This window comes from Heteronotia binoei, chromosome 2, assembly GCF_032191835.1.
Source record: "Heteronotia binoei isolate CCM8104 ecotype False Entrance Well chromosome 2, APGP_CSIRO_Hbin_v1, whole genome shotgun sequence".
Classification (NCBI taxonomy): Eukaryota; Metazoa; Chordata; class Lepidosauria; order Squamata; family Gekkonidae; genus Heteronotia; species Heteronotia binoei.
Genome location: NC_083224.1, coordinates 151,813,592 through 151,839,159, shown reverse-complemented (window position 1 = coordinate 151,839,159; position 25,568 = coordinate 151,813,592). Strand labels below are relative to the sequence as shown.

At 41.8% G+C, this 25,568-nt stretch overlaps 1 protein-coding gene across 1 annotated transcript in view; it reads left to right on the top strand.

Moving 5' to 3' along the window:
* CCDC18 (coiled-coil domain containing 18) overlaps nucleotides 1-23,860 on the top strand; it is a 46,555-nt gene extending 22,695 nt beyond the window's left edge. The window contains exons 19-29 of the mRNA XM_060232250.1: nucleotides 993-1,135; nucleotides 3,832-3,995; nucleotides 5,239-5,452; nucleotides 7,718-7,817; nucleotides 7,981-8,097; nucleotides 8,820-8,963; nucleotides 10,107-10,310; nucleotides 13,548-13,685; nucleotides 18,084-18,284; nucleotides 21,922-22,401; nucleotides 23,654-23,860. Of these exons, the coding sequence (XP_060088233.1) occupies nucleotides 993-1,135; nucleotides 3,832-3,995; nucleotides 5,239-5,452; nucleotides 7,718-7,817; nucleotides 7,981-8,097; nucleotides 8,820-8,963; nucleotides 10,107-10,310; nucleotides 13,548-13,685; nucleotides 18,084-18,284; nucleotides 21,922-22,368 (1,872 nt within the window). The 3' untranslated portion in view covers nucleotides 22,369-22,401; nucleotides 23,654-23,860. The remainder of the gene's footprint in view (nucleotides 1-992; nucleotides 1,136-3,831; nucleotides 3,996-5,238; nucleotides 5,453-7,717; nucleotides 7,818-7,980; nucleotides 8,098-8,819; nucleotides 8,964-10,106; nucleotides 10,311-13,547; nucleotides 13,686-18,083; nucleotides 18,285-21,921; nucleotides 22,402-23,653) is intronic.
* Nucleotides 23,861-25,568: the final 1,708 nt, after the last annotated feature.

Genomic DNA, 25,568 nt, shown 5'->3' with positions numbered 1-25,568 from the left:
TCCAAAACACCAGAGCACGGGCCTTTTCAGTTGCGGCACCTGCACTGTGGAACCAGCTTCCGGAGGAAGTGCGGGCCCTGCGGAACCTTGACCAGTTCCGCAGGGCCTGCAAGACCGCCCTTTTTAGACAAGCCTATAATGACATCGACTGCTGAGTTGCCTGGTACAAAGAACCGCCATCTATAATATTATCTAAACTGGCAGAACCAGCGCCAGAACAGTCTTATTGCTGCCAGATATATATATATATATATATATATATATATATATATATATATATATATATATACATATAGTGTAACTTAAATTATGTATTTTAATTTAACTAACTGGTTTTTATATGTTTAATTTTAATTGTTAAATCCAAAGTTTTATTATTTATGTTAACGTATGAGCTGTTGTTAGCCGCCCTGAGCCGCCTAGGCGGGGAGGGCGGGATAGAAATAAAAGCTATTATTATTATTAAAGAACTGAGTTTTGTTCTGGTTCCAGTGGCTCTTCTGGACTGCAGCATAGAATACAGTTTCATTTAGACCAAAGAACATGTGCTTGGGTTAGAGGTGCCAGCCTGTAGTCCTCATTAATTTCAGAGCAGTCTCATTAAATGTCATGAAACTTCACAATGCTAACGGATTTCTAGTGTATTGCTTCATGGTTCCCAGGGTTTGTGGCTGTTTTAACTAGTGAATTAAATGCTGAGTGTCTGTATTTAAAATTACATTTAAAAGTAATATGTCATTCTGTAGCACTTTAGTTAACCAAATACATCTTTACAGAAGTATCAACTTAGACATTGGTGTTTGACTTTTGTAATGTATATCTATTAAAAACAGTAATTGTGAAAGGTGTGAAACCATACCTTACAGTGGATTTAGCAACTGAAGGCTGCTGTCTTATGAGGAGTAAGCCCCATTTGATTGAGAGTAACCATGCTTAACAGACTGGACTTCGTGGCATGTTGAATCTGTTTTTAATAAAATCTTTTAAAATAGTTATTAAAACTAGAGCAAGAGCTCCAAAAGCAAAAGGAAGATTCAGAAGAAGAGTTGAGAAAAACCAATGAGAAGCTCCATTTATCCTCTGAGGAAAATGATTTGAAAAGACAAAAAGTGACAGAACTTACCAGCACAATCAGGTGTGTACAGAATATTTTTCTATTAATATGTTCTTCAACAATGATAAGTTTATTATACAATCAACAGACTTTTAAGATGCATGCATTATGACAGAACATAGCATTTATTAAAATTAGATTAACACAAGTTATTTCACCATCCAGGACTGTTTCTCAAATTCTACACTGAAAAACATTGCCACTTTAGTATTGTGTACTTTCTCCTCAGCAAAAAGCGGGGTAATTAAGCTGTTCTGCTTAATGGCCTTGTACCATAGCCAAAAATGGAGTAATTACATTCTCCCTAACTCCCTTATAACAACTGCAAGAGAGTAACACATGGGATACAATCTCTCTCATCCTTGTACCATAGGTACAGTCATTTAAAGGGATATGCTTATAGCACACCTTCAAGATGCATAAATGGCAAAATGTGAAAACATGCTAGAGTAAAAGCTCTTATGTTTGGGGATACTTAAGGTATTGGGCAACCCAATCCAGACATAAGTGGCGGCCGGCCACGGCTTAGCTGGCGCGCTGCTAGTAGACATCCTGAGGACTTCAGCACGCTGGAGTATGGGGAGGGGAGAGGCGTAGCTTGCCGTGAGGGAGACGGTCGCCATGGCAATGCTGCTGGCAGAGGCACAAGGAAGGCAGAGGCAGCCGGAGGGGAGGGCCAGCCCACCCCCCCCATTGGCCAGTCCTGGTGCATGCGCCTTGACTCATGACAGTCAAGGATGGGGAGAGGCGGCCCCAGAGAGGCTGATAGCCATCCCCAACCTACCCCCAAACAGAGAACTTGATGAGCCAATGATGGGCAGGCCATCACAGGCAAAGGAGAGACATCCCACCAACACAGGGAAGGAACAGGAGTGAGGCTGGGCATACGCGCATGAGAAGCCTGGCTTGGTGGCGAGATGGGAGTGAGGGCGAGACAGGCCCGCACGGGACCATGGAGAAGCCGTCAATCCCCTCACACCCTCCTGCTGTCAGAGACTGCCAATGGCAGACAGACAAGCAGGAAGTACAAAGTGCAGTAGTCCGCTGTCATGGACAGCGGCTGGAATGTGTGTCTGGGAATGAGCAGCCCAGCAGCAGACAACCCCCCTGGAGTGACACACGCGGAAGCCTCTATCCTGGAGTCCCACCTGCAGAATGGAGATAGAGATCAAGAGCACCTGCAGGGGCGGCAGCTGGAAGAGCAGGCTGCATTTCAATCGGGTGCTCTCTGAAAGGGACAGTCTCTGACCCACCTCCCCACAACGGGGCAGCTGCCACACACACACACCCCTTGCCCTGCCAGGGGTTGGGGATGTAGCAGAGGGCAGACCAAGGGAAGGGAGCAGGTGTCAGCACAGGGGAGCAGGGTCAGCAAATACCCCCTGCTGGAGCCCACTGCCTGATTCAAGTGCCAGAGACGCTTGCACACCGAGCGGTCGAGAGCGAGGGGAGGGGGAGGACGGGGGGGCACAGCAGAACTTACCCAGCAATGGGTGACTGTCCTCGCATGCAGAGCCTCTGGGAGCCCGGAAGCTGTGGAGACCTGGAAACAAGAGCAGTTAGCCCCAGAGGAGAGATCTCTCTCTCCCCCTCGCAAGTCAAAGATACTGTCAAAGCAACTGCAAGGTGCAAAACCCATCACCAACGTGCCTGCCTGTCCCTCACTCTAAGTCTGTATGGCCGGGAGCTCGCCGGCAGAACTTCCCACCACGCACTCCTCTCCCTAACAACTGAGTTGTGCGAGGCCAGAGTGGAAGTATTTCTAGGAGGGGGGAGACCACAATTGGGTGCTGGTGAGGGGGCTCGTCAGCCCGAGGCACGAGGGAATTGGCGAGGCAATCATGCCGCTCCCTAAGGGGTTTGCGAGCTTCCGCATCGGTGAAGGCGACCTTTGTTTTTTGTTTCAACGAGTGCCTATGGGCCATGCTGCCATTTTTGCCGGCATAAAGTCGCGCCTCTCGGGGGGGGGGGGGCATGTCCTGGGCCAAACTGCTCAGGAAGCCGCCTAAGCCTAGCCGCCCCCCCCAACTCCACCCCCTTCTCTGCCTAAATGCCGTACTCCGCCTCACTTCCGCCCCCGCTTGGGTGGCCCCTCCCGCCCATGTAACTCCCCTCCACTGTGGCGGTGCCGGTTGTACGTCAGTGCAAACCCTTCCTGCGCCCACGTAGCAGCTCATCTGCTCCCAAAAGACTTTCCGCCCTCCCTCTCTGGATTGTGCTGTAAATATCTTGCACATTTCTTAAGTACTGCAAAATTTAGGTTCAAGTTTAAAGGTGAGGAAGGTCAACATATCATAGCATACATATTCTAGTAATCTATATCACAAAACCTAATGCCATCTTTCCCCCAGATTGTTACACAGTAAAACAGGGGGAGAAAATCCATTATTGTTAATTATTTGGGTTATTGTTTACTACATTCCTTAAATCTGTATTATGTATTGTGATTCTTTTCTTGAATGTTATATTCTTTGAAGAAAGAGATTTCAGAATTAAATTTTCAAGCAAGTTATTTAACCGTGTAGTTAATTCTAATGACCTGAATAGTTTGAAAGTATCTTGCTGGTGAAGATCCAATTTTGTTGTTGGACGTACCAATTTTTGAATTGCAGATCATATGTGATATTCTAGATCTGTAGAAAATTGTATTTTGCTAAGGATTATGTTTATTCAGAAAGTTATTCAGTGATTTGTTGATACTTATCAATTTTGTTTAGGCAAATCAAAACAGAGATGGATCAGTGCAAAGATGAATTAATAGACATGGAGAAAGAATTAGTGCACTTAAGACGAGATAGTCACTTTAAAGCTACGCAGCTGGGCCATTTGGAAATGGCTTTGGATCAGAAACATTCAGAACTCTGTAAAAAGATGCAACAAGGTAATCCCTTAAAAATGCTTTTTATAATGTGGAAGTCCCATTAATTTCAACATAGCTTGTTTGGCAGATGCTTCTAGCAGATTATATTATTTAGCTTTATCACACTATTATAAAAATACATACAAAAATAGGTCTGCAATCATTCAGCAGTTGTCTGATGTATATGACTAGCATATACATCAGACTTATATGATATCTGAAGCTTATATGATATCTTCATGGTGATGATTACTTTGCTTAAAACTTCTGGTTTCGATGTGTTTTTAGCCTAACTCTGTACCCAGATGTACAGTTGTTCCATAGCCAATCACTGTTCTCTTATCTATGGATGAAGCATGAGAACCTTTATTTATTTACAGTTGCAAAGCAAATTCTAAATGGTGGTCACCTGGTGTTTTTGCTGTGATAGACTAATAGTGCCATTCTGAGCAAAGCTGCATTTTCTAAATCTATTGGGGTGAGAAAGGTGTAATTACTTAGGATGGCACTGTAACACTTAAAACACCAAACGAGGGTTTGATGCTACAGGATTGAGCCTCTGCTCAGGTGTCCTTCCTCCCCTTGCACACTCCAGTTACCTCTTTTCCTTCCTGCAGTGATATCACTTTTCATCAAGGCCAGTTTCTCCTGGCCTGGTACTTCATAGAAAGTCTTCCTGTTCCTGCACAGAGATATCAAGGGTGAAGTTACCTCTCATGAACATGTACTCTGTGTTTATCTAAGAGCATATTATCAGGATTAGAAGATGTCCTTAGATGGTTATATCTCAAAATACAGTTTGAGTGCATTAAAACGATAGAGGTAGTCCCCCTGTGCAAGCACCAGTGATTTCTGACTCTGGGGTGATGTCGCATCATGACGTTTTCATGGCAGACTTTTTACGGGGTAGTGGCATTGCCTTCCCCAATCATCTACACTTTAACCCTTAGCAAGCTGGGTACTCATTTTACCGACCTTGGAAGGATGGAAGGCTGAGTGAACCTTGAGCCAGCTACCTGGTCATGAGCAGAGCTTGGACTGCAATATTGCAGCTTACCACTCTGCACCATGGGGAGTGCACTGCAGTGCAGTAAATGTGATAAATGTGATCTCTAGACTCTGATATTCTAGCATGTCTTCAATAGTCTAGTTGACCACAGAATGTATCAGAAATGTTGTAGTGTGCTCTGATGTGCATAAAGAAAGGAGTTTCTGGGTTGTTGTTTTTACTGAAAATTCCTTCTACATTCTATGTGCATGAAAGTGAAAGTGTTGGAAGAGAAATTACTTCAGAGTGAGATGCAGCAAAGGGAAACTATACAGAAAAGAGAAGCACTGGAAACTGACTTGCAAAAAACCAATGAAGAACAAAAAATCACTTTGAAACAGCTAAAAGACCTTCAGGACATGCTGCAAAAAGCACAGGTGTCTCTGGAGGAGAAGTATGCTACTATCCAGGATTTGTCAGAGGAACTAAGGTAAACCTACTCTTATTACCAAACTGGATCAATGTTGCAAACTAGTACATTTGAATATTCTTTTGTTAAGTTTGACTTTCAAACTCATGCTGACACTGACATCTTGTAAATTGAGGCTACTTATTGAAATACTTTATTTATATTCCAGCAGGGGAAATGACTGTATGTTGTAAACTGGCAGGGGTGGAAACTTAAAATAAAATTCTCCATCTAAGCTGGGCGTTCTCTATCTAAGCCGGGGTGGTCCAAGGGGAGGGGTCCAGCTGCCGGTTCTAGACAGGGTGCCATTGATATCGGCCCCTAAGGTCAAGAGCTTGGGCGTGCTCCTTGAGTCCTCCCTTATGATGGAGGCCCAGGTAGCAGCCACTATTAGATCCGCCTTTTTTCATCTTCGGCAGGTGCAGCAGCTGGCTCCTTTTCTGGAGCACAATGACTTAGCAATGGTGATCCATGCTGCGGTCACCTCAAGAATAGATCACTGTAATGCTCTCTACATGGGGCTACCCTTGATGCTGACTAGGAAACTACAGTTAGTGCAGAACGCTGCGGCACTGCTGTTAATGAGGCTCCCTCGATGGGAGCACATTCAGCCAATGCTGAAAGAGCTGCACTGGCTACCTATTGTGTTCCGAATCGGTTTCAAGGTGTTGGTATTGACCTTTAAAACCCTTTATGGTCAGGGACCTGTTTATCTGTGGGACCGCCTTTCCCCATATATCCCCCAGAGAGCACTGCGTTCAGGGACAAAAAATCTGCTGTCCACCCCTGGACCAAAGGAGGCCAGGTTGTGTTTGACATGAACCAGGGCTTTCTCGGTGGCAGCACCAGAGTTGTGGAATGCTCTCCCAGAGGCCATAAGGGCCCTGTGGGACCTTCCTACATTCCGCAGGGCCTGTAAGACCGAATTGTTTCGACAGGCCTTCGATGCTTAAACTGAGAGAGAGCTGCCACCTCACGTCAGCTAGAGTTCCCGGTGACCAACCGTCTGAAAAGCAGAACCGCCAACATAGTAATGGTACAGCACCATGGAATAGTTTTTAAATTTTAATTGTATTAATGTTTTATAGATTTTATTGACTTATTGTTTTAAATTGTGTAAACGACTGTTGTAAGCCGCCCTGAGTCCGCTTGCGGAGAGGGCAGGATAAAAGTCTAATGTAAATAAATAAATAAATAAATAAAATTAAATAAAGTCTGAAGTAACTCTTCAGACTTTTCTTCTCTCAAGTATCTCCTTTTCCAGGAAGATGTAGGTGTCAAATGTAAGGTCCCATCCTAACATGCCCCCAGCATGTTTAGGGTGAAGACCTCCACCCTCTTGTCTATGTTTTGTCTCTGTTGGAGGAAAAGCCCTGAACAAGATGGGGTGAGGGTACACAGAAAGCCTTCTCTCAGTACTTTCTGCCAACTTCCCTCTATGCTGAACTGAAATAGTTCAAAAGTCTCACCAAGACCTTTCATACTTTCTGGACATGAAAAATAAACAGATGATAGAGATAGTGAGTTCTTCAGTTGTCACAAGCACAGCACACCCCCAAAACCAAAAAAATTGTAAGTAGGAACTGTGATGGACCCAAGCACACTTTTTAACCTTTATACCACAGAGTTCCTTTGGAACATTAGAATCAACAGATGACATGCTGTCTATTTCCAAGTATATAGTTTTAGTTGCTGTTCCATATTTATGAGTGCTTAATGGAACTTTGATAAAAAGCAGTGATTATTTTTCCTTTGGAAAAATATTGAGATATAGACTTTCTGGAAGACATCCAGGGCTACCAGCTGCCTGGAAGAAAAATGTAATAGAGGGTTAATGGGATATTATTTATTAGGTGTTAAATGTTATGTAATTTAACTCTGTGCCATCAAAAGTTTCAGGTGCCCATTTCCACATGTTAAGCCTCTATTAAACAAAAGAACACGTTTTCCTGTTGGCAACCTTAGTTTCATCCACAGTATTTATCAACATATTTTTAAAACGATTACATTTGGGATTGTTGGAACTATTCTAATTATGTGTTAACTAAGTGGTGAGCAAAGGTAAATGCTTTCACTGAGTGTCACTGAGCTGGATGGGGCTTATTCACAAGTAAGCCTGTAGAAGATTGAAGCCTTACTTAAGAGTAATCCATGCTAAACTCTGTAGAACTTATTTCTGAGTAAACATGGATAGGGGCAAACTAAAGAAGGATGGAAGTTGGTGATACCCATCGTTTGGATTCCCTGACCAAACCTTGTGCTTTTGTTTTTAAATGATCATTTCAGGGAATGCAAGAATGAAATTGAGGACAAAAAGCAAGAACTTATTGACATGGACCAAGCACTGAAAGAAAGGAATTGGGATTTGAAACAAAGAGCAGCTCAGGTTCGAACTTTACCAGACTGATTTGTTCACTAAGTAATAATAAACATGATATTGATTATTGGGAGCTAAGAGGTAACTGATCTCAGTGGTGCAGAGTTTCATGAGTGATACTAACTTTGTGCTTTGGGTTGATTGTCTTTGTTTTTTGATGTCTCATTTTTAGGTTACACAGTTGGATATGACAATTCGTGAACACAGGGGAGAGATGGAACAAAAAATTATTAGATTAGAAGGAGAGTTGCAGAAAGCAGAGCTACAGATTGGGGATTGTAATAAACAGGTACTTTAATAATTCAAAATACTCTTCTTCACACAAAAAAGTGTGTTTTTTGTGAGAGCAAAAAATGGACTGACACCACTAACTGCAGAACTGGAGTTTGTTTTTAGACTGTTATATTGTTTTTAGATTGTATATTGTTTTATTTTTGTATCTGATTTTAGCCTTGTATTATTGACTGTTGTTACCCGCTCAGAGCCCATTTGGGAAAAAGCGGGCTATGAATTGAAACAAAGAAGGAAGGAAGAACTGCCACTGATGACATCACTGCCAGAGCAATCCTAAGAACACCTTGCTGGGAGTAAGCCCTATTGAATAGACCTGAGGAATTCTGTGTATATATGCTTAGGTATTGCTCTTTGTACTGCTTTAAGAACACAAGGGTTAATTATAGCAGTAGAGAATCCAATTGTATTCAGAAATCATGGTTTGTAATGAGAACATACCAGGAAGTCCTTCCCTCCTCCCTTAGTTTTAAACTAAGAAGTCTTCCTTCTTGAAACAAGGCACAACTAGTCATAACATCTGAACTGTAAATCAGGGGAGAGTGTCCATAAATATGTTCCTGTACATTCTTGGAACAAACCATACATTCTTTGTGAGCTCTGAATGCAGTCCCTATGTGCACCCCACATGTTCAGCAGGAATTATGCTGTAGAGATTTTTTTAGCTTCTAAAATGGATATTTTCTTAATTTCCCTTGTGCCCTCTATTCCCATTTATAGATTGAGATTTTGGAGAGCAAGCTACAGAAGTCAAATGAAGAACTTCATCAGAAAGAGTTTGATATACTCCAACAAGAGCAGGAGATAATTCAGCTTAAAAAAGAAGTTGAAAGAAAACAGCAAAAAATAACAGGCGTTCAGAAAGTAAGGCTTTTGTTGCATAACTATTATTCTACTATATATGGCCAGACTATATGGAAATGCAGAAGAATACTAGTCTGAAGAAAAATCTAAAGTAGTTAGATTTGTGTTTCTCTTCATCCCAATTAATCCCACAGTTGTCTCTTTAGGAGGCTAATTATTTGCCACAGGAAGAATAAAATAGTCTTAAGAGAAAGGCAATAAAAGGTTTTAAAATATGACTAAATAACTGTAGAGTACTTGGATAAAAGAGCCCCGTGGCACAGAGTGATAAAGCTGCAGTACTGCAGTCGGAGCCCTCTGCTCACGACCTGAGTTCGATCCCAGTGGAAGCTGGTTCAGGTAGCCAGTTCCAGGTTGACTCAGCCTTTCATCCTTCCAAGGTAGGTAAAATGAGTACCCAGCTTGCTGGGGGGGAAGTGTAGATGACTGGGGAAGGCAATGGCAAACCACCCTGTAAAAAAAAAAGTCTGCCGTGAAAACATTGTGAAAGCAACATCACCCCAGAGTCAAAAACGACAGGGGACTACCTTTACCTTTTTACTTGGATAACAGACCTGAGATGTCTCCATGCACAGTTTTTTTCACTGAGAGCAGCCTGCCCTTGCATTTAAAGAGTTTCTATACAACTTCATGTTCATGAGCCTCACAGGTCTTCCCTTTTTGAGCCAGATCAAAGAAAAACCTTTGATTATGCTGGAAGTAGGAACTCTGGAATGCTTGTGGGTGTTGTCCATGTGGATGTTCTGCCTGCAGCCAATACAGGGAAGAGGGGTGAAGCTAAACTTCACCTTTAATGGCAGAACTGAACTCTGCACACACACCACTCCTATCTAGCCTCTTTATTCCATGGTCTTAGCTTTACATTGTGGCTTGAAAGAAGGGGAAAGAGAGAGTAAAGGGGCCTCAGCAAAATTACTGTTACAGAGGGTGATGGAGTGGGGGAGGGGCGGCAACATCAGAGAGTGGCAGAGGGACAAGGCATGGGGGTTCTGTTCCTGTCTACTTCTATACCACCTGCTGCTGCAGTAGAGGGACATTTTTGCATGTAGAAGCATTCCTAATCCTGTATGATAATAGAAAGGGCATTCAAAAGAGGATTAATACTGATAATTTCTTCGTTTTGTTATACTCTTTACATCTTAGACAGCGAAAGAACAGGAAAAGTGCATTGCAGATCAGCACAAAGAAGTACTGGATTTAGGCCAGCAGCTGAGGCTAGAACGTGAACAGATGAAATGCATGCACACGGAACTACTGGAGAGTCGCCGTCAGCTGGCTCAAGTTCAAAGGGATGCGGATAGAATCTATCACGAATTAGAAGAAATGAAACATCTCTGTCATGAAAAAGTAATCAAAGGATTTTACAGTATTTTCCCTTTTATTTATTTACCTTAAATTTGTATGCCACCCTCTCCACATACAGATTCTGGGTGGCTCACAATCATAATACAACAATAACAATACCGTATGATTATAAAAACAAAACACACATAAACAATTTATAATTTAAAACCTAAAAATGGTGCTATAAAATTTCTTACATAGGCGGTCCAGCTTCATTTTAGTTATTAATTCTCTGTATTACTCTATTAAGTGTCTTATAGATGAATGGTAGTATTCAGTGACATAATAGTGGCAGCTCCTCACGCATTAGTTACTGTAGGCCTGCTGGAAAAGGTCGGTATTACAGGTCCTGCGGAATTGGGAGAGATCCCACAGAGCTCTCATGGCCTCTGGGAGCGCGTTCTATAAATTAGGGGCTGCCACAGAGAAGGCCCTCGCCCATGTAGAGCATAATCTGGCCTCCCTTGGTCCGGGGATGGATAACAGATGTTGACTTCCTGAACGCAGTGCTCTCTGGGGTATATGGGGAAAGGCAGTCCCTTAGATAGACAGGTCCTTGGCCATATAGGGCTTTAAAGGTCAATACCAACACTTTGAAACGGATTCAGTACACAATAGGCAGCCAGTGCAGCTCTTTCAGCACCGGCTGAATGTGCTCCCATCGAGGGAGCCCCATTAGTAACTGCGCTGCAGTGTTCTGCACTAGCTGCAGTTTCTGAGTCAGAGTCAAAGGTAGCCCCAGGTAGAGGGTATTACAGTAGTCTATCTTCGAGGTGACCGTAGCATGGATCACCATTGCTAAGTTGCGATGCTCCAGCAAAGGGGCCAACTGCTGTACCTGCTGCAGATGAAAAAAGGCAGACTTGGCAGTGGCTGCCACCTGGGCCTCCATAGTCAAAGAGGGCTCCAGAAGCACTCCCAGGCTCCTGACCTTAGGGGCCGGTATCAACAGCACCCCATCAAAGGCCGGCAAAGGAATCTCCTTTCCTGGACCACCATGACTCAGATAGAGAAGAGAACCTCCGTCTTCGTTGGATTCAACTTCAGTCGACTTAGCCTCAGCCAGGATGTCACAGCTTGTAATGCCAGGTCTAAGTTATCTGAGGCAGAGCCATCAACAGATAGAGCTGGGTGTGTTCTGCATATTGATGACACCCCAGCCCATACCTCCTGACAATCTGGGCAAGGGGGTGCATATAGATATTAAATAACTTTGGGGATAGAACCACCCCTTGCAGCACACCACATATAAGTGGGTGTCTCTGGGACGATTCCTCCCCTATCACCACTCTTTGTCCCCGACCTTGGAGGAAAGAGTTCAGCCATTGCAAGGCAGACCCCCGAATCCTCACGTCAGCGAGGTGGCTAGTCAGTAGCTGATGGTCAACTGTATCAAATGTGGCTGACAGATCTAATAACAGCAGCCCTGCTGAGCCGCTTTGATCCAGATGCCACAGGAGGTCATCTGTGAGGGCAACCAGAACAGTCTCTGTCCTGTGACCTGGATGGAAGTTGGACTGAAATGCATCCAGCGCTGAAGTGTCATCCAGGAACCCCTGTAACTAAGCCACTGCAGCCTGCTCTATGACCTTACCCAAAAAGGGTAGGTTTGACACTGGCCGATAGTTTGCCAATTTGGCCGGGTCGGCAGATGGCTTTTTTAAGAGGGGGCAGACCACAGCCTCTTTAAGGGGCATGGGAAGGATTCCTTCACAGAGGGATCTGTTGATAAATCACCTGTAATGGTTCACATAGTGTCAGCTGGCTGGCTTTCACCAGCCAAGAAGGGATACGGATCCAACCCACAGGTGGTAGAGCGTACAGTAACAAGCGTCCTGTCAACTTCCTCCAGGCTGAGTGGAGTGAAGGAATCCAAAAAAGGACCAGAAGACGTGCTTGGTGCCTCGAGTTCACTCACTGTATCAAATGTGGTGAGGAGATTGTGGCAGAGCGACAAGACCTTATCTGTTAAAAAACCCACAAAAGCCTCGCAACCTATTTCCAGTTCCCTAGCTTTTGGTTTACCTTGTGACAAGGTTGTTAATGGCCAGATTATAATAAATAATTGTGCCAGGCGTGAGATCGCAGACATAATCCGGGTTGCAAAGTAAGCCTTCTTTGTGGGCCGGACTGCCATCTCATAGTTTCGCATAAATGACCTATAGGATGTTCTCGTTGCCTCATCATGAGTACATCGCCACTGCCTCTCTAGTTGTCTTAGTCGCTGTTTCATCGATTGCAACTCTGGGGTATACCATGGAGCCAATCATGAACGGTGACAAAGAGGATGCCGAGGAGCAATCTCGTCGCGAGCTGTGGAGAGTCAGCTATTCCAAGCCTCCGCAAGCTCATCCAACGAGTTGCCCAAGGGCCAGGGATCACGCGAGGCCATCTGAAACTGCATAGGATCTATCTGACTTCACAGGAGAACTAAAACCTGCTCGCCACCTAAACAGGGTAGGAGTGGAATATTCACACTGGCCCTCAGGGCATAGTGGTTCAACCATGGCACTGACTCCGCAGCAATCCGGTCCACTACAACTCCTGCCGCAAAGATCAAATCTAGTGTGTGTCCTGCTTGGTGCATGGGGGTTGTTATATATTGGGAGAGTCCCAGTGCAGCCATGGAGGACACTAGCTCCGCCACCTGACTACAGGCCATGACCATAACTGGCCCAACCAGGGTTGCTTCCAGGATCAGAGTTTTACCATATTCAGCAAACATACAACAAACAGCAAGTTAATAAGCATGTGGTAGCATATTTATGATGTTTGTAGTTTTTAAAAAGTTGCTTACTACCTGATTATCATCTTGCTGCTTAATTACAGAATATACATTGCACAAAATTGTGGGTCAGCCTCTTGTAGAGCAGAAATAAATATCACCTTTTCTAAATAAAAGATAAGGATCACGAGGGCATCTATTTACTAACCGTGTCTATTTCCCAGCAATATTATCCTTTTCCAGTGGAAGGAGGTAAACTGGTATTAATAGCAGAAGTTTTTTGTTTGAAGTTTTCTTTTGTTTGGAAAAGCCCTTAGAAGTATTCACTTTCCTTTGGGGGAACTGATGGTTGTTCCTTGTGGCACTATGGTACAAACTTGCTTGGATCATACCAGGCAGATATTGAAATGGAAACCATATCCAATTTTTCCCTCCACGGTTTTTAAAAATAAATCAGTATGGTAAAATGCCATTATACAAGAATATGTGACATTCTTTGTTGAATAACCTTTCAGGAAGCTCGTGCAAATTATTTGGCAGAAGAGCTGGGAGCAGCTCAGGCCCGAGAAGCTCAGTTAGAAGCAAGAACGCAGGCAGAGGTTACGAGGCTCTCGGCAGAAATGCAGTCACTAAAGGAGTCATATAAATCGGAGGTAAAAATCCTATCACCCTTTATGCATTTATGATCTATAGTTCTGAATAAGAGAACTGAACATCATATTCTTAGGACTTTTGGAAGGTGCCCACAGGGGTTTTCTCCTTCTTGTTTTTACACTGCAGATGAGGAAAAGTTGTTTTACACTCTAATAAATTAAAATTAATCATCTCTGTTTCCTTGAACCCCCACTTCTGGGGCTGAGGCTAAATTATTCCCCCCCCCCTCAATTCCATATACATTAAACCTGAATAAGGATGATGCAAGGAGACTATGGCCACAAGAGCTAAAAAGAGAGAAGTTAGAAGAAGGACCAGTCAATCAATTTATTGTGGTCATGGACCAGCAGAATAAAATATACGCTAACAGAGTGGTTATAAGAATGTATATGCAGTCTTCTGTTAAGAGATATAAAAAAGCAACTATGTCACTAAATCAACACTGTACCTTAGTAGATGCTGGCAGCCATGCAGAAACTGGGGCAGCTCTATTATCATAGAAGGGGCAATGCAGAAAGAAGGACCTCATCTGTTACCCAAATTGGCAGTCTCCTATTTAATTGGTGGAAATTAACTTAATTGGAGACAAGCCAGCAGAAGTAGCTAGGGATCTCCACCAAGTATACCAGGATATTCCCTTGCAGAACTGTCAAAATAAACCAGACTGACGTTCAACCAGAAAGGTGTTTTACTTGAAAAATAATAAAAGGTAAAACATACACACAAAGCATACAAGCTAACTAAGAGGAAGATAAAAGGGAGAAGTGGGGAAAAGAAATTCAGGGAAGGCAGTATTTACCAATCTAGGAGAGCAAGGTCTATGGAGGGCAGCGAGAGAAACAGCCAGCGTTTCACAGAGTAGAGTCTAAAAGTAAAAGAACATACTGTACTCCAGGAGATAAAGTAAGAAACTGGATTCCTTTGGATGCAGGTTTGACTCTGCAGAGACTCTAGCAATTAAAAATACAAACTATCTGGCCTGCATGGACCATTATCAGTGTAAACGTCCAACTTCATTCCTCCCTCCCTGATAAGCGTGATGCTGTCACAAAAATTCAAAAGGAAGGTATGATTCTTGCCAAGCAACAAATTAATTCCTCCAAGCATGCTTTGGACACCATCTCCAAAACTATGGCATCTGACATATCCATGACCCAGACATACCAAAGCCATAAACATTTCACTCATACAAATATTCTTCATAAGGCGCAATATATTTTCAAATGCTACCTGAATACTTTTATATACAGCCATTGAAACACTTCCCTAGGATGCAGTCCTTCAAAATTTTTACCTCTGTCATAGTTGTGTGTGGGAAGAGTTTATGGCTTTCATAAAAGCTTTCCTGAAATGAGCAATTGGGCACCCATTAGCTGAAGCAGAAGTAGAGGGTACATTGTTCTGTGAAACTGAAAATTCTTCATGGATTTGGACTTTAACTTATTATATTTGGCTTTTGTATAGAGTGTTGTATAGTTATATTGTAGTTTCAGTTTTGGACTTTAGGGGTAACTTGCTACTGGCCTGAATGCTGAACTTAATAGCATCATGGCCACTGCTCCCAATTGGTGGAGCAACCTCTACATCTCTCAACAGGTCTTGCGTACTTATCAGAACCAAGTCCAAGATCACTACCCCTGTGGTTGGCTCTGTAACCAACTGTTCCAGTGCATAGTCATTTATGATGTCAGGAATTTCATTTCCACAGCATGATTTGAGCATGTTTACCTAGTCAATGTTGACAGTTGACATCTCCCACTATAACAGCATCTGTTTTAGTCACATCTGTTATTTTCTTGTCCATCTCAAGATCAGCCTCAAGGGTTTGATCAGGTGGACAATAGTACACCCTCACTTTTAAGTAACCCTTAGGGCCCAGTATTTCCACCCATATAGTTTCTGTTGGGTTGTTAATTCCCTTGATGTTTTCTAACTTATTTGATCCTGTGCCCTTTTTGATGTACAACACAACACCTATCCTTCCCTGTCCTGCCTAAAGAGCTTATACCCAGGAATGGCTGTATCCCGTAGATTTTCCCTATTCCACCATTTTCTGAGAGACCTACTATATAAAAATTGTCACTAAATACCAAGCACTCCAGTTCCCCCATCTTGGCTTGGAGACTTCTAGCATTGGCATATAGACACCTATAATGTGTTTCCTTCTCCATTAACCCTTGCCTCCCTTAGTCGCCACACATGGCCCTCATTCACCATCTTACCCTTACTCCCAAGTTCTATTATGCTTCTATCAATATTAACCTAAGTGTTTATGCAATCATCCCTTTGGACCGACTTGTCCCAAACTAGAGACTCCCCAGCTCCTGTTGGCTTTCCTCACAGCATAAGTTTATTACTTTTAAAGTGATAATAGCAGACTATTGCAGAACTAGGAAATAAAACACATGATGCTAAATCTAGGCTTTAGAGTCACAGATGTTACCCACATGCGCCACTCAGCACTCTTATCACTAATCAACTTGAATCACATTTTTGATTCACAACTTGAATCCTTTTTTGCCCTGGTCACCCATAAAGCCATCCATCTTGCCCATTCCTGGCAGTTGGGCAAATGGGTATCTTCTTACTCAGCTTGGGTAAAGTTCAAGGCATCTTGCATTCTCCCGTCACAACAATGCCTACTTTTAATGTTTTTAATTTAAAATGCTTTTAAGGTTTTAATGCCTTGTTGTTCACTGCTTTGGAGATTCTATTTGCCTGCAAAAGGCAGCATATACCTGTTGTAAATAAATAAAATAAATACTTCCCTTGCCACTTTATGCATTAAGGTTGAACCAAGGAGGGTGCAAGGATTAGCATGCCATTTACCCACAAAAGAGCCTTCCCTATTGTCATTAGCATGTCCATTGCCTCATCCAAAAGATATGCCCATATTTGCAATCAGCCAACTACTAAGCCCCAAGCTTTGTACAGTTTGAATTGACATCTAAGCCCCTCTTGTGTAGTTGGGACACACACACCTAGTCTCCACCTCTGCCCCACTTCGTTTCCAAGGCTGGAAAGAATAGTCTTTTATTTGTTTCCTGCCTGTTTGTCTTACAACTTGGGACAAAACCATTCCCTAAAATACGTTGAATTTTGGAGGTTTTTTACCTGTTTGAGACCAGTTGTATCCAGGTATCTGATTAAGTGCCCATTTGGCAGATGTTACAAGGCCACAGTCCCCCTCCCTCTTGGTTTTACAAGCTACTGTGTTGTCTGGATTCTCCACTGGATTTCAGCATTAGTAGTTATCACTCTTTCTTTCTTGCAGGCATATCCTTTCACTCCTGGCATCCTTGCTTTCTGCTTTTATGTATGAGTGATGTTATTTGCCCATACACCAGATGCTTGGAATCACTCTGTTGTCTATATCTGCTAATCCTCCCCCCCCCCATGATATTTGTATAATTTCCCTTCTAATAAATTGTGTTTATGATTTTAATTCATCTTGTGCTCTCTGTAAATTCTGTTAAAACTTCCAGATTTGCAGTAAGGATTTATCACCCAATCAGAAGATCCTTATTGCTGGAATATGGGTTATTGCTTGAATAAGGGCATGTGTTTCTAAGAGTTATTATATCTGACAAAACATCTAAGGATACTGCTCCCTGGAACATTTTGCTTAAGCCAGTGTTACAATTCAAGCCAGCAGTTTTTCAGTTAAGAGTAGAGCAAGAAGCTGCAGGGGAGAGGTAGGTTCTCCATACTGAGCTTCTAAGTTCAATTTTGGTGAACATGGGATCCATTGCATGAGCAGGATCATATTCACTCATACATGTTCACATATGTATGTTACATATGCCTGACCACACATGGTATCATCTCCTCTCCAAATTATACACAGCTCCCTCTTGCAGCTATAAAGGAGACATTCCCTGAATAGCACCTACATGCTAAGAATGTCAACTGCTTTTTTTATAAAAGGTTTTTAGCTCAATGAGAAATCATCTGTATTTTAAAAAATAATGAATAAAGTTACAAAATTACTAGAACACTGAAATTAACATTCAATAATAAATTAATATGAAAAAGAAACTAACATTTTAGGAAGTTACACAATATTGTAGACATACGCTTTGTCTTAAAGACACAATATTTCATTTCTTAAAGTCGGTAAAGTTATCCAAACACAGAATTCTGTAATTTAGATTTGATCAACGGGGGTATTAACAATTATAAGGTTATCAAAGATTTCAGGTTTTCACGGCTGGTAACATCATTAGGGTTTGTAGAATCTTTCGGGATCAAGTGCCGTGTTCTACTGGAGAAAGTTTTCCTTCCAGAATTATAAGGTTGTTGACGACATGACTATATTTATAGGAATAAAAAACTTAAGTTCAAATAAATAATGAGATTTTGATTATAATTTCTTAATTATCCCTTAAAACCTTTAGAAATTTCTACATGAAACAGAGCGGACAAGATGGCAGCAGTCTACAGAGTCTCGGGTATCTAAATCTCATCATGTTAATGGGCAACTGAAGCAGTTGAAGCTGGAACTAGAAGATGCCCAAGGCACTGTCTGTAATTTGCAACAGCAACTTGAGTCTAGAAACATGCTGGTTCAAGCTGCAAATGACGCCCTGCTTCTCAAAGTAAGTTAACACAGAAGTACATTACATAACACATAAGCTGTGAAACTAGAACTTAATAAAATGAAACTTTCATCTGACGTTTGATGTGATACTCTTGCTTTCCTAACAAAAGGAAGAATCTAAATTTGGTTTTTATCCATAATGTTAGCTAAAGAGCCTTACTAGATATTTTAGAGCAACATTGCTGCTACCATTCCATGTCTCATTCTCATAACAACAACAACAACAATTTTTATTTGTATCCCGCCCTCCCCGCCGGAGCAGGCAAAGGGCGGCTAAGAAAATATACTAAGAATATACTAAGAATATCTACTCAAGAAAATATAGAAAAATAAATATGTGATATGATGTTCAGTGTTTCTCTGCTCCTGACAAGCTGCTCCCTACAAGCAGTAGCCACCAAATTAGGACTGAACATAATGATGCTAAACAGAGTGTGTTGGATTCACATATTCCACTTGCAGAACTGACCTGTCTGGCCTCCCTTTGCCTTCTGCAGCCCCCATACCACCCAGAGATCTTGTCCTGAAGTTCAGGGGAGCCTTGGAAATAGTGTGGGATGTAACTCACAGGGCTGCAGTGCAAGAGAGAAATTGCAGCAGTCCTCCCTGTGCCAGAGGAAATACCTTCCATGCAATGCTCCCTCTAAGCTGTGGAGTCTTCTGAGCAAAAATTCTACTTTGTGAGCTACTGCATAAATTAGTTTGCTTTGGGACCATCCTTCCTCAGCTAAGATAAAAATCTGTGAGCTGGAGGCTAAAAAACTATGAGCTAGCTCACACTAACACAGCCTAGAGGGAATACTGCTTCCATGTAATGCTAGAATTTCTTTGGATCTAACAGAGTATAAAAACCTGTCTTGCAGTCTTAATGTTATAGAGTGATTGTAAGTGATTTTTTATTTATAATTCTTGGGGGTTATTCTTTGCAGAAAGGGTTGTATTCCTTTGTGACAGTGAATGATGTTTTATCATTAGGCTTTAAAAGTGACAGGGCCAGTTGTGCTCTAAGAAAATAATTGTTTGATTTTAAGAAACCTTCAGCCATATTTAGCATGCAGTATCATGTACATATCTCATAATCAACTTGTCTGATTAAAAAAAAAGAGTTTGAGATGCACAAACTAATCGGTTTGAGATGCAGTCTGAGATGCAGAAGCCAACCAGTTATAGTGATAACAAGGGCTTTTCCAAACCCTTGTATCAAGTCAGTTTACAGAGAAAATGTGTTCACGCTGGAAGGACAATACTATCCCTGTTCCTGCTGCTTCTGTAACTGGAAGTGTTTCACAAGGTACCAAAACACAGACTAGAAGCTCCCAGATTCTAATAATGATAATGGTATAAATAAGTTCAGAGAAAGAAAGGTCCAGATTTGTCCATAAGTCAGCTGATAGATTTAAATGGCTGGCAGCCATTTCAGCCTTCAGTTATGTTTCCTTCCTTTGAAGCAGGGGGAAATGAAACTGACTGTGAGCCGTTAAACATCTCCATTTTGCTCCCCCCTTGAAGGAGGGGAAGCAAAACCAACTGGTTAAATTACAGCATTCACCCCCTTGTCTCCTGGCTCTGGCAAGCCACAGCCAGGAGAAGGTGGCAGGAAAGTCCCTTCCAGGGTGGTCCCCACTCTACCCCCTTTCTCCTGGGAGCAGCTCAGGGAAAACCAAACTCAGTTTTTGTGGCGTCCTTTTGGGTCAGTTCAAGGTTCAGTTTGGGAGCCACCCTGAACCCCAAACTGAGCTGCTCTTTTGGGGTTCATGCCCATCCCTACATTTACTGCTTATTTTCTAACATTGTATGTGCAATTAAATACCAACAATGCCCTTTAGTTCTCTACATAGGGAAAACACGTCAAACCCTTCACCAAAGGATAAATGGACATAAATCTGACATCAAGAATCAATAAACTTAGAAAACTATAGGAGAACACTTCAGCCACCAACTTCTGCTCTTTAACTGATCTGTATCAAAGAAGGGCATTTATGTTGGCCAGATTAAACGTATTATTGTCAGCTGTCTTCTCTGAAAGATGTAAAAAAAACACCACCCTATGAATTTTGACGATGCCCATGTAGCCTCGGTGCTATTGAATCTGTTTCTCATGATTTATTAAACTGCATTTTATACTAAGACCTAAGAAAAATTCTTGAATGTCTTTCTTTGTACTTCTCCAAGCCCCAGTGCCAGCCATCCCGAAGGTTCATGGGAGTGGGATGACAGAATCCAAGGTTCATGAACCACAAACTGGGCTCAGTTTGTGATGAATTTTGGTTCGAAATTTGGTTCATGCAGATCTCTAGTTCTGCTCTGTCTGCTCTGATACAAAAATAGAGCTTCATCCTTGCCAGGTCAAGGAAGCTTTTCCTGAGGTCTACAGAATTTCCTTCCTAAAGTCTCTATAATATTAAACCCCACCAGGGCTTTTTTTGTAGCAGGAACTCCTTTACATATTTGGCCACAAACCCCTGATGTAGCTAATCTTCCAAAAGCTTACAGTAGGCCCTGTAATAAGAGCCCTGTAAGCTCTTGGAGGATTGGCTACATCAGGGATGTGTGGCCTAATATGCGAAGGAGTTCCTGCTACAAAAATAGCCCTGAACCCCACAAATCTCTGTTCCCTGCTTGAAGGGGAGGGGGCGCTTGACCATCCAGTTGTGTAGATCAGTGGTCCCCAACCTTTATGGCACCAGGGACTGGGTTCTTGGAAGACAATTTTTCCATGGACTGGGGGTGGGGAGGTGGTTTCAGGATGATACAGTTGTGCACTTTATTTCTATTATTACATTGTAATATATAATGAAATAATCATACAGGCCACGGATCAGTACCAGTCTGGGGGTTGGGGATCCCTGGTCTAGATCTGTTAGCATTTGTATGAAGGTGGGCTAAGGTAAGTCTGGAAAGCAGTTGAACAGACTTCCCTTCTTCCTGCCTCTTCTCTGACCAGAGGAAAAAAACTTTTAAAACTCAAGAGTGGAGTTTTTGCTCATTTCAAACCTCCAAAGAAAAAATGCATTTATTCGCATTAGCTATACTTATTGCTTAGTCATCTTGACTCTAATTACCCTTTCCTGGAAACTAACCCCCCCCCCACCTAATGGTTAAGGAAGTCTTGTTTCAGTGTTTCTGAGGAAGTGTGCATGCACATGAAAACTTATGCCCAGAAATGAACTTTGTTGGTATTAATGTTGCCACTGGACGCAAACTTTGCTTTATTTTCCTGGGAGTCAACTCCATTTTATTCAATGGGGCTTGCACATAATTGGGATTGTTCTCTTAAAGTGCTGAGAGAATATCATCTCTTCACAAAAGACACAATTATTGGGGACAGATGGCAAAGGAAGGCAGAGACTTGTCAGAGGCTAAAGAGAAATTACATGGTGTATCTCTCTGATCTCTCCTTCTGTAAGGAATATAGATATGCTGCAGGAGGAGAAACTGGGTATCCAAATGAGGTTGATTTTCTGTGCCTCTTTGTCAGCCATACAGGCCTCACAATTCACCTTTTCTGATAGTATTAATTTTGCTGTTTTTCATTATATACAGATATCCCATTTTTCACCCTATTACCAGCTCTTTCTCATAGCAGTTTTGATCAATAGAATGTAATCTAATAATTTAATATACATTTTTTTCAGGAATCTGAAGTTACACGATTACAGACTAGAATCGCAGGTCATGAAAGAACAGAAGGCATCAAACAACTATCCGTTCTAAAGAAGATAACTCCTCATCTGTGGTCTGATGATAAAGATGTGAACTTTGCTGAGCTCTCTCAGATTTCCTATGCTAACCACAGAAAACTGCGTCGCTCTACAAGTGCTAGTGATCTAAATGTAAAAGATGAGGATGGGGATTTGTTACACCTTAAAGAGATACTAGTATTAGACTCTTCAGTGCCTTGTAACAACCTAAAAGATACAACTCTTGCTTCACAAAAAAGCCCAAGTGAATCCTCATTTGATCCCTTGGCATACACTGTAGATGAAGACGTGATTTGCGACAGTAATGACTTCCACACTCTTAGTGGAATGCTAAAATACATCAACAAAGAGATTAAGAGGTCTGAAAATTCATCCCTCTAATTTTCACCTGATGCAAATGCAAAGGAAAATCAAGTATGTGAATTCTGTACTGTGATATTGCTTAGGTAAATGGGACACAGTGTACCTAAAATAAGTAATGTATTATATTTGAGGAAAACTTGTGTCACTTGCTGTATGGTTTTTAGCTGATGTGAAAAAGATGGCTGCGAATTAATGAATATATCTAGGATACAAGTTTCAAATGTGCCTGAAGTCCACATCATAGTGAAGCTGGCCTTCATTTTAAAATAATTTAAGAGTATTTCCTTTTGTTCTAAATGTTATGCTTGTTGCATTAGCGGACTAATTCCCTGAGCTATATTCAGGACTATGTTTATGTGCTTAATGCTGGACCTGCAGAGAATGGGAGTAGAATTCAACTTTGTGAGAGTCACTGCTTTCATTTAAAACAAGCAAGTTTTTTGTCCTTGTGCTTACTAAGGCATGCTTGAAGCTGCGTAAGCAATGCCTGCTAAAATCTCAGGAGCAGTTGCTGAATAAGATACCAACTAGCTAGAGCCAGGGATTCAGTGTTTTGTGTAACTCCCAACCCATTTCCAGGGATTGTAGTACTAGCATAACGTGTACAAAGTAGTAAAAATTAATGATAGAAGTAAAAGAATGTGCAATTTGCATAATTTTACAAGTCTTTTCTTGATGCAGAATTTCATTGGTCTAGAAATTTGTTTTGTTTTTTTGAAGCATTGGGTACATAAAATCCTAGTTATACTACAATTTATCTGGCAGATATATTGGATAAATATTATTATTTACAATTCTGAGGTTCTTCAACATCCTTTCCAGGCAGCCGAGTCCCATAAAATCCCAGGCAAAGCTAGAAAGTGGGATGCTGCATGGCCTAGCAGTTGCGTACCATTTTCCTTCTGTTGAAACTGGTTAGAACAGCTGCTGAAGCTCCTGGCCAGGTCAGCACCATGTCCAGGGAGGACTATAGCTTATGACTTCTCGGACTGGTTGCACACTGGCTGACTCTCTGGTACCTCTGAGGTTTGCTGGGACTCTGCTGCTTGTGCTGAGAAAGTTCTAACAGTACAGTGTAATGGAACTGTGGATCTCATCATTACAAAAAACTATCTGAAGTACCCATTTCCAGGTTAGATTGCAGGATTCAGTAGAGAGGTTCTATTTTTCAAAAAATTTTGAGGGAAAAACACAACAGAAGATTATTGCCTATCCAACATTGCCACACTGCTAGCTAGAATTTTAGGCTTGAACAAGTCTAGATATAAATATGGGCTTTAACTTACAAATGTATCTATTTCAGGTACAACGCCTATGAAGACATCTCGAGCAAGCAGTGAACAGCTGAAGAATTAGTTGACATAGCATTATGTTCATAAAGATATTTAATAGGTATTTTGTACATAGTAAAGATACCTGCATTGACTTACAATCCTCTCTATTTTTTAGTTCTATTTTTATTATTACTTTTAAGTAATTTGTACAATAATAAAGGTTGTTAAATTTACTATAGAAGTCTGAAAGGTCTGTTTTTCTTTTTAATTTACTTGATACTTCCATTTGAAACACTCTTGGTTATTCTGGTCATTGATGATCAGTCCTGCTGATATCTGCACTCCTTTTTTTCCAGTCCTATTAGAATGTGATGGAATGTTAGAAACTAGCTTTTTAAATTACTTGAAAACAGATAATAGATACATGGAAGAGAGGGGAAGTGGCTTTAAAATATAGATTTGCCCTAGTAACATCAACACCCTTTCTGAAGTCTGTTTGGAAAGTGACATTATTGATTGAGATCAACCAAGTCTTTTTTTTTTTGTAGAAAAAGCCCAAAAGGAACCTATTTACATATTAGGCTACACCCCCTGACATCACCACTGCTTCACACAGGGCCTTTTTTGTAGGAAAAACCCAGCAGACTCATTTGCATATTAGGTCACACCCCCTGACACAGGGCTGGCTGGAATTGTGCTCTTGTGTATTGCTGCTAAAAAAAAAAAAAGCCCTGGGATCAACCATTCAGAACATATCTTGCTGGTATTAAAGTCTGTATGCTGATTCCTGTTCTCAAGGCTGAACAGCCATACTGAGAGTTACATGATTAAAAAGCTGTTTCTAGCACTTTTCTTTTAAGGGCTGCACAGCACAGCCCTAAAGAGCTGTTGTGCCATAGGCTCTGCATGCACTGTCACTTTCAGGCCACCTTCCAAAATAGTGCTTCTGTTTTGTGTAGTGGTTAAGTGCGTGGACTCATCTGGGGGAACCACTCCGCCACATGCACCTGCTGATGTGACCTTGAATCTATCACAAGTTTTCACAGAGCTGTTCTGCTAAAGAGCAGTTTTGGGAGAGCTCTCTTGGCTCCACCTACTTCACAGAGTGTTGTGGGGAGGGGAAGGGAAAGGAGATTGTAAACTCTGAGACTCCGGGTAGTAAAGGGTAGCGTATAAATCCAATCTCTTCTTCTCCCATTTAGAGAAACTTCTGGAATGAGCTCTAATACGTCATGAGTTGAAGTTTGGAAAAACTTAAGAACCAGAGTGCATATGCCTAAGGGACACTTTGAATCTTGACCTAAGATAAGAACTACTGCAGTCCATAAATCTCAAGAAGGCATGACTGTGATAGGCAGTCCCATTTGGTCATCCCTAGCACTTGATATACAGACACCTTTATAATGTAACATTTTATCTTCACCCCAGATATCCATGTGAAAATTTTCTACTTTGTTTTATGAATGTTTGGTTTATACTCTGAATGCTCAGGAGTTAAATTCAAACTTCCTTTACAGATAGTCTGGTTGAGAGAGCTACTTCTCACATGCCTTTCTCAGTTCCTTTTGAATTCTAGCTGTAGAATTTGGGAATATAAAGCTATTTGGTATTATAATGAGCATAACCCAGAAGAGAGGACATGGACATGGGGAGGGCCGGTGGCTCAGTGGTAGAGCATCTCCTTGGGAAGCAGAAGGTCCCAGGTTCAATCCCTGGCATCTCCAAAAAAGGGTCCAGGCAAATAGGTGTGAAAAACCTCAGCTTGAGACCCTGGAGAGCCGCTGCCAGTCTGAGAAGACAATACTGACTTTGATGGACCAAGGGTCTGATTCAGTATAAGGCAGCTTCATATGTTCATATGTTCATCTGCACACACCCAATCAAGGCTGAGCCTCAAAGAGACAAAATGGCTTTAGACTCTCCACTCTACTGATTGGTGAAGTT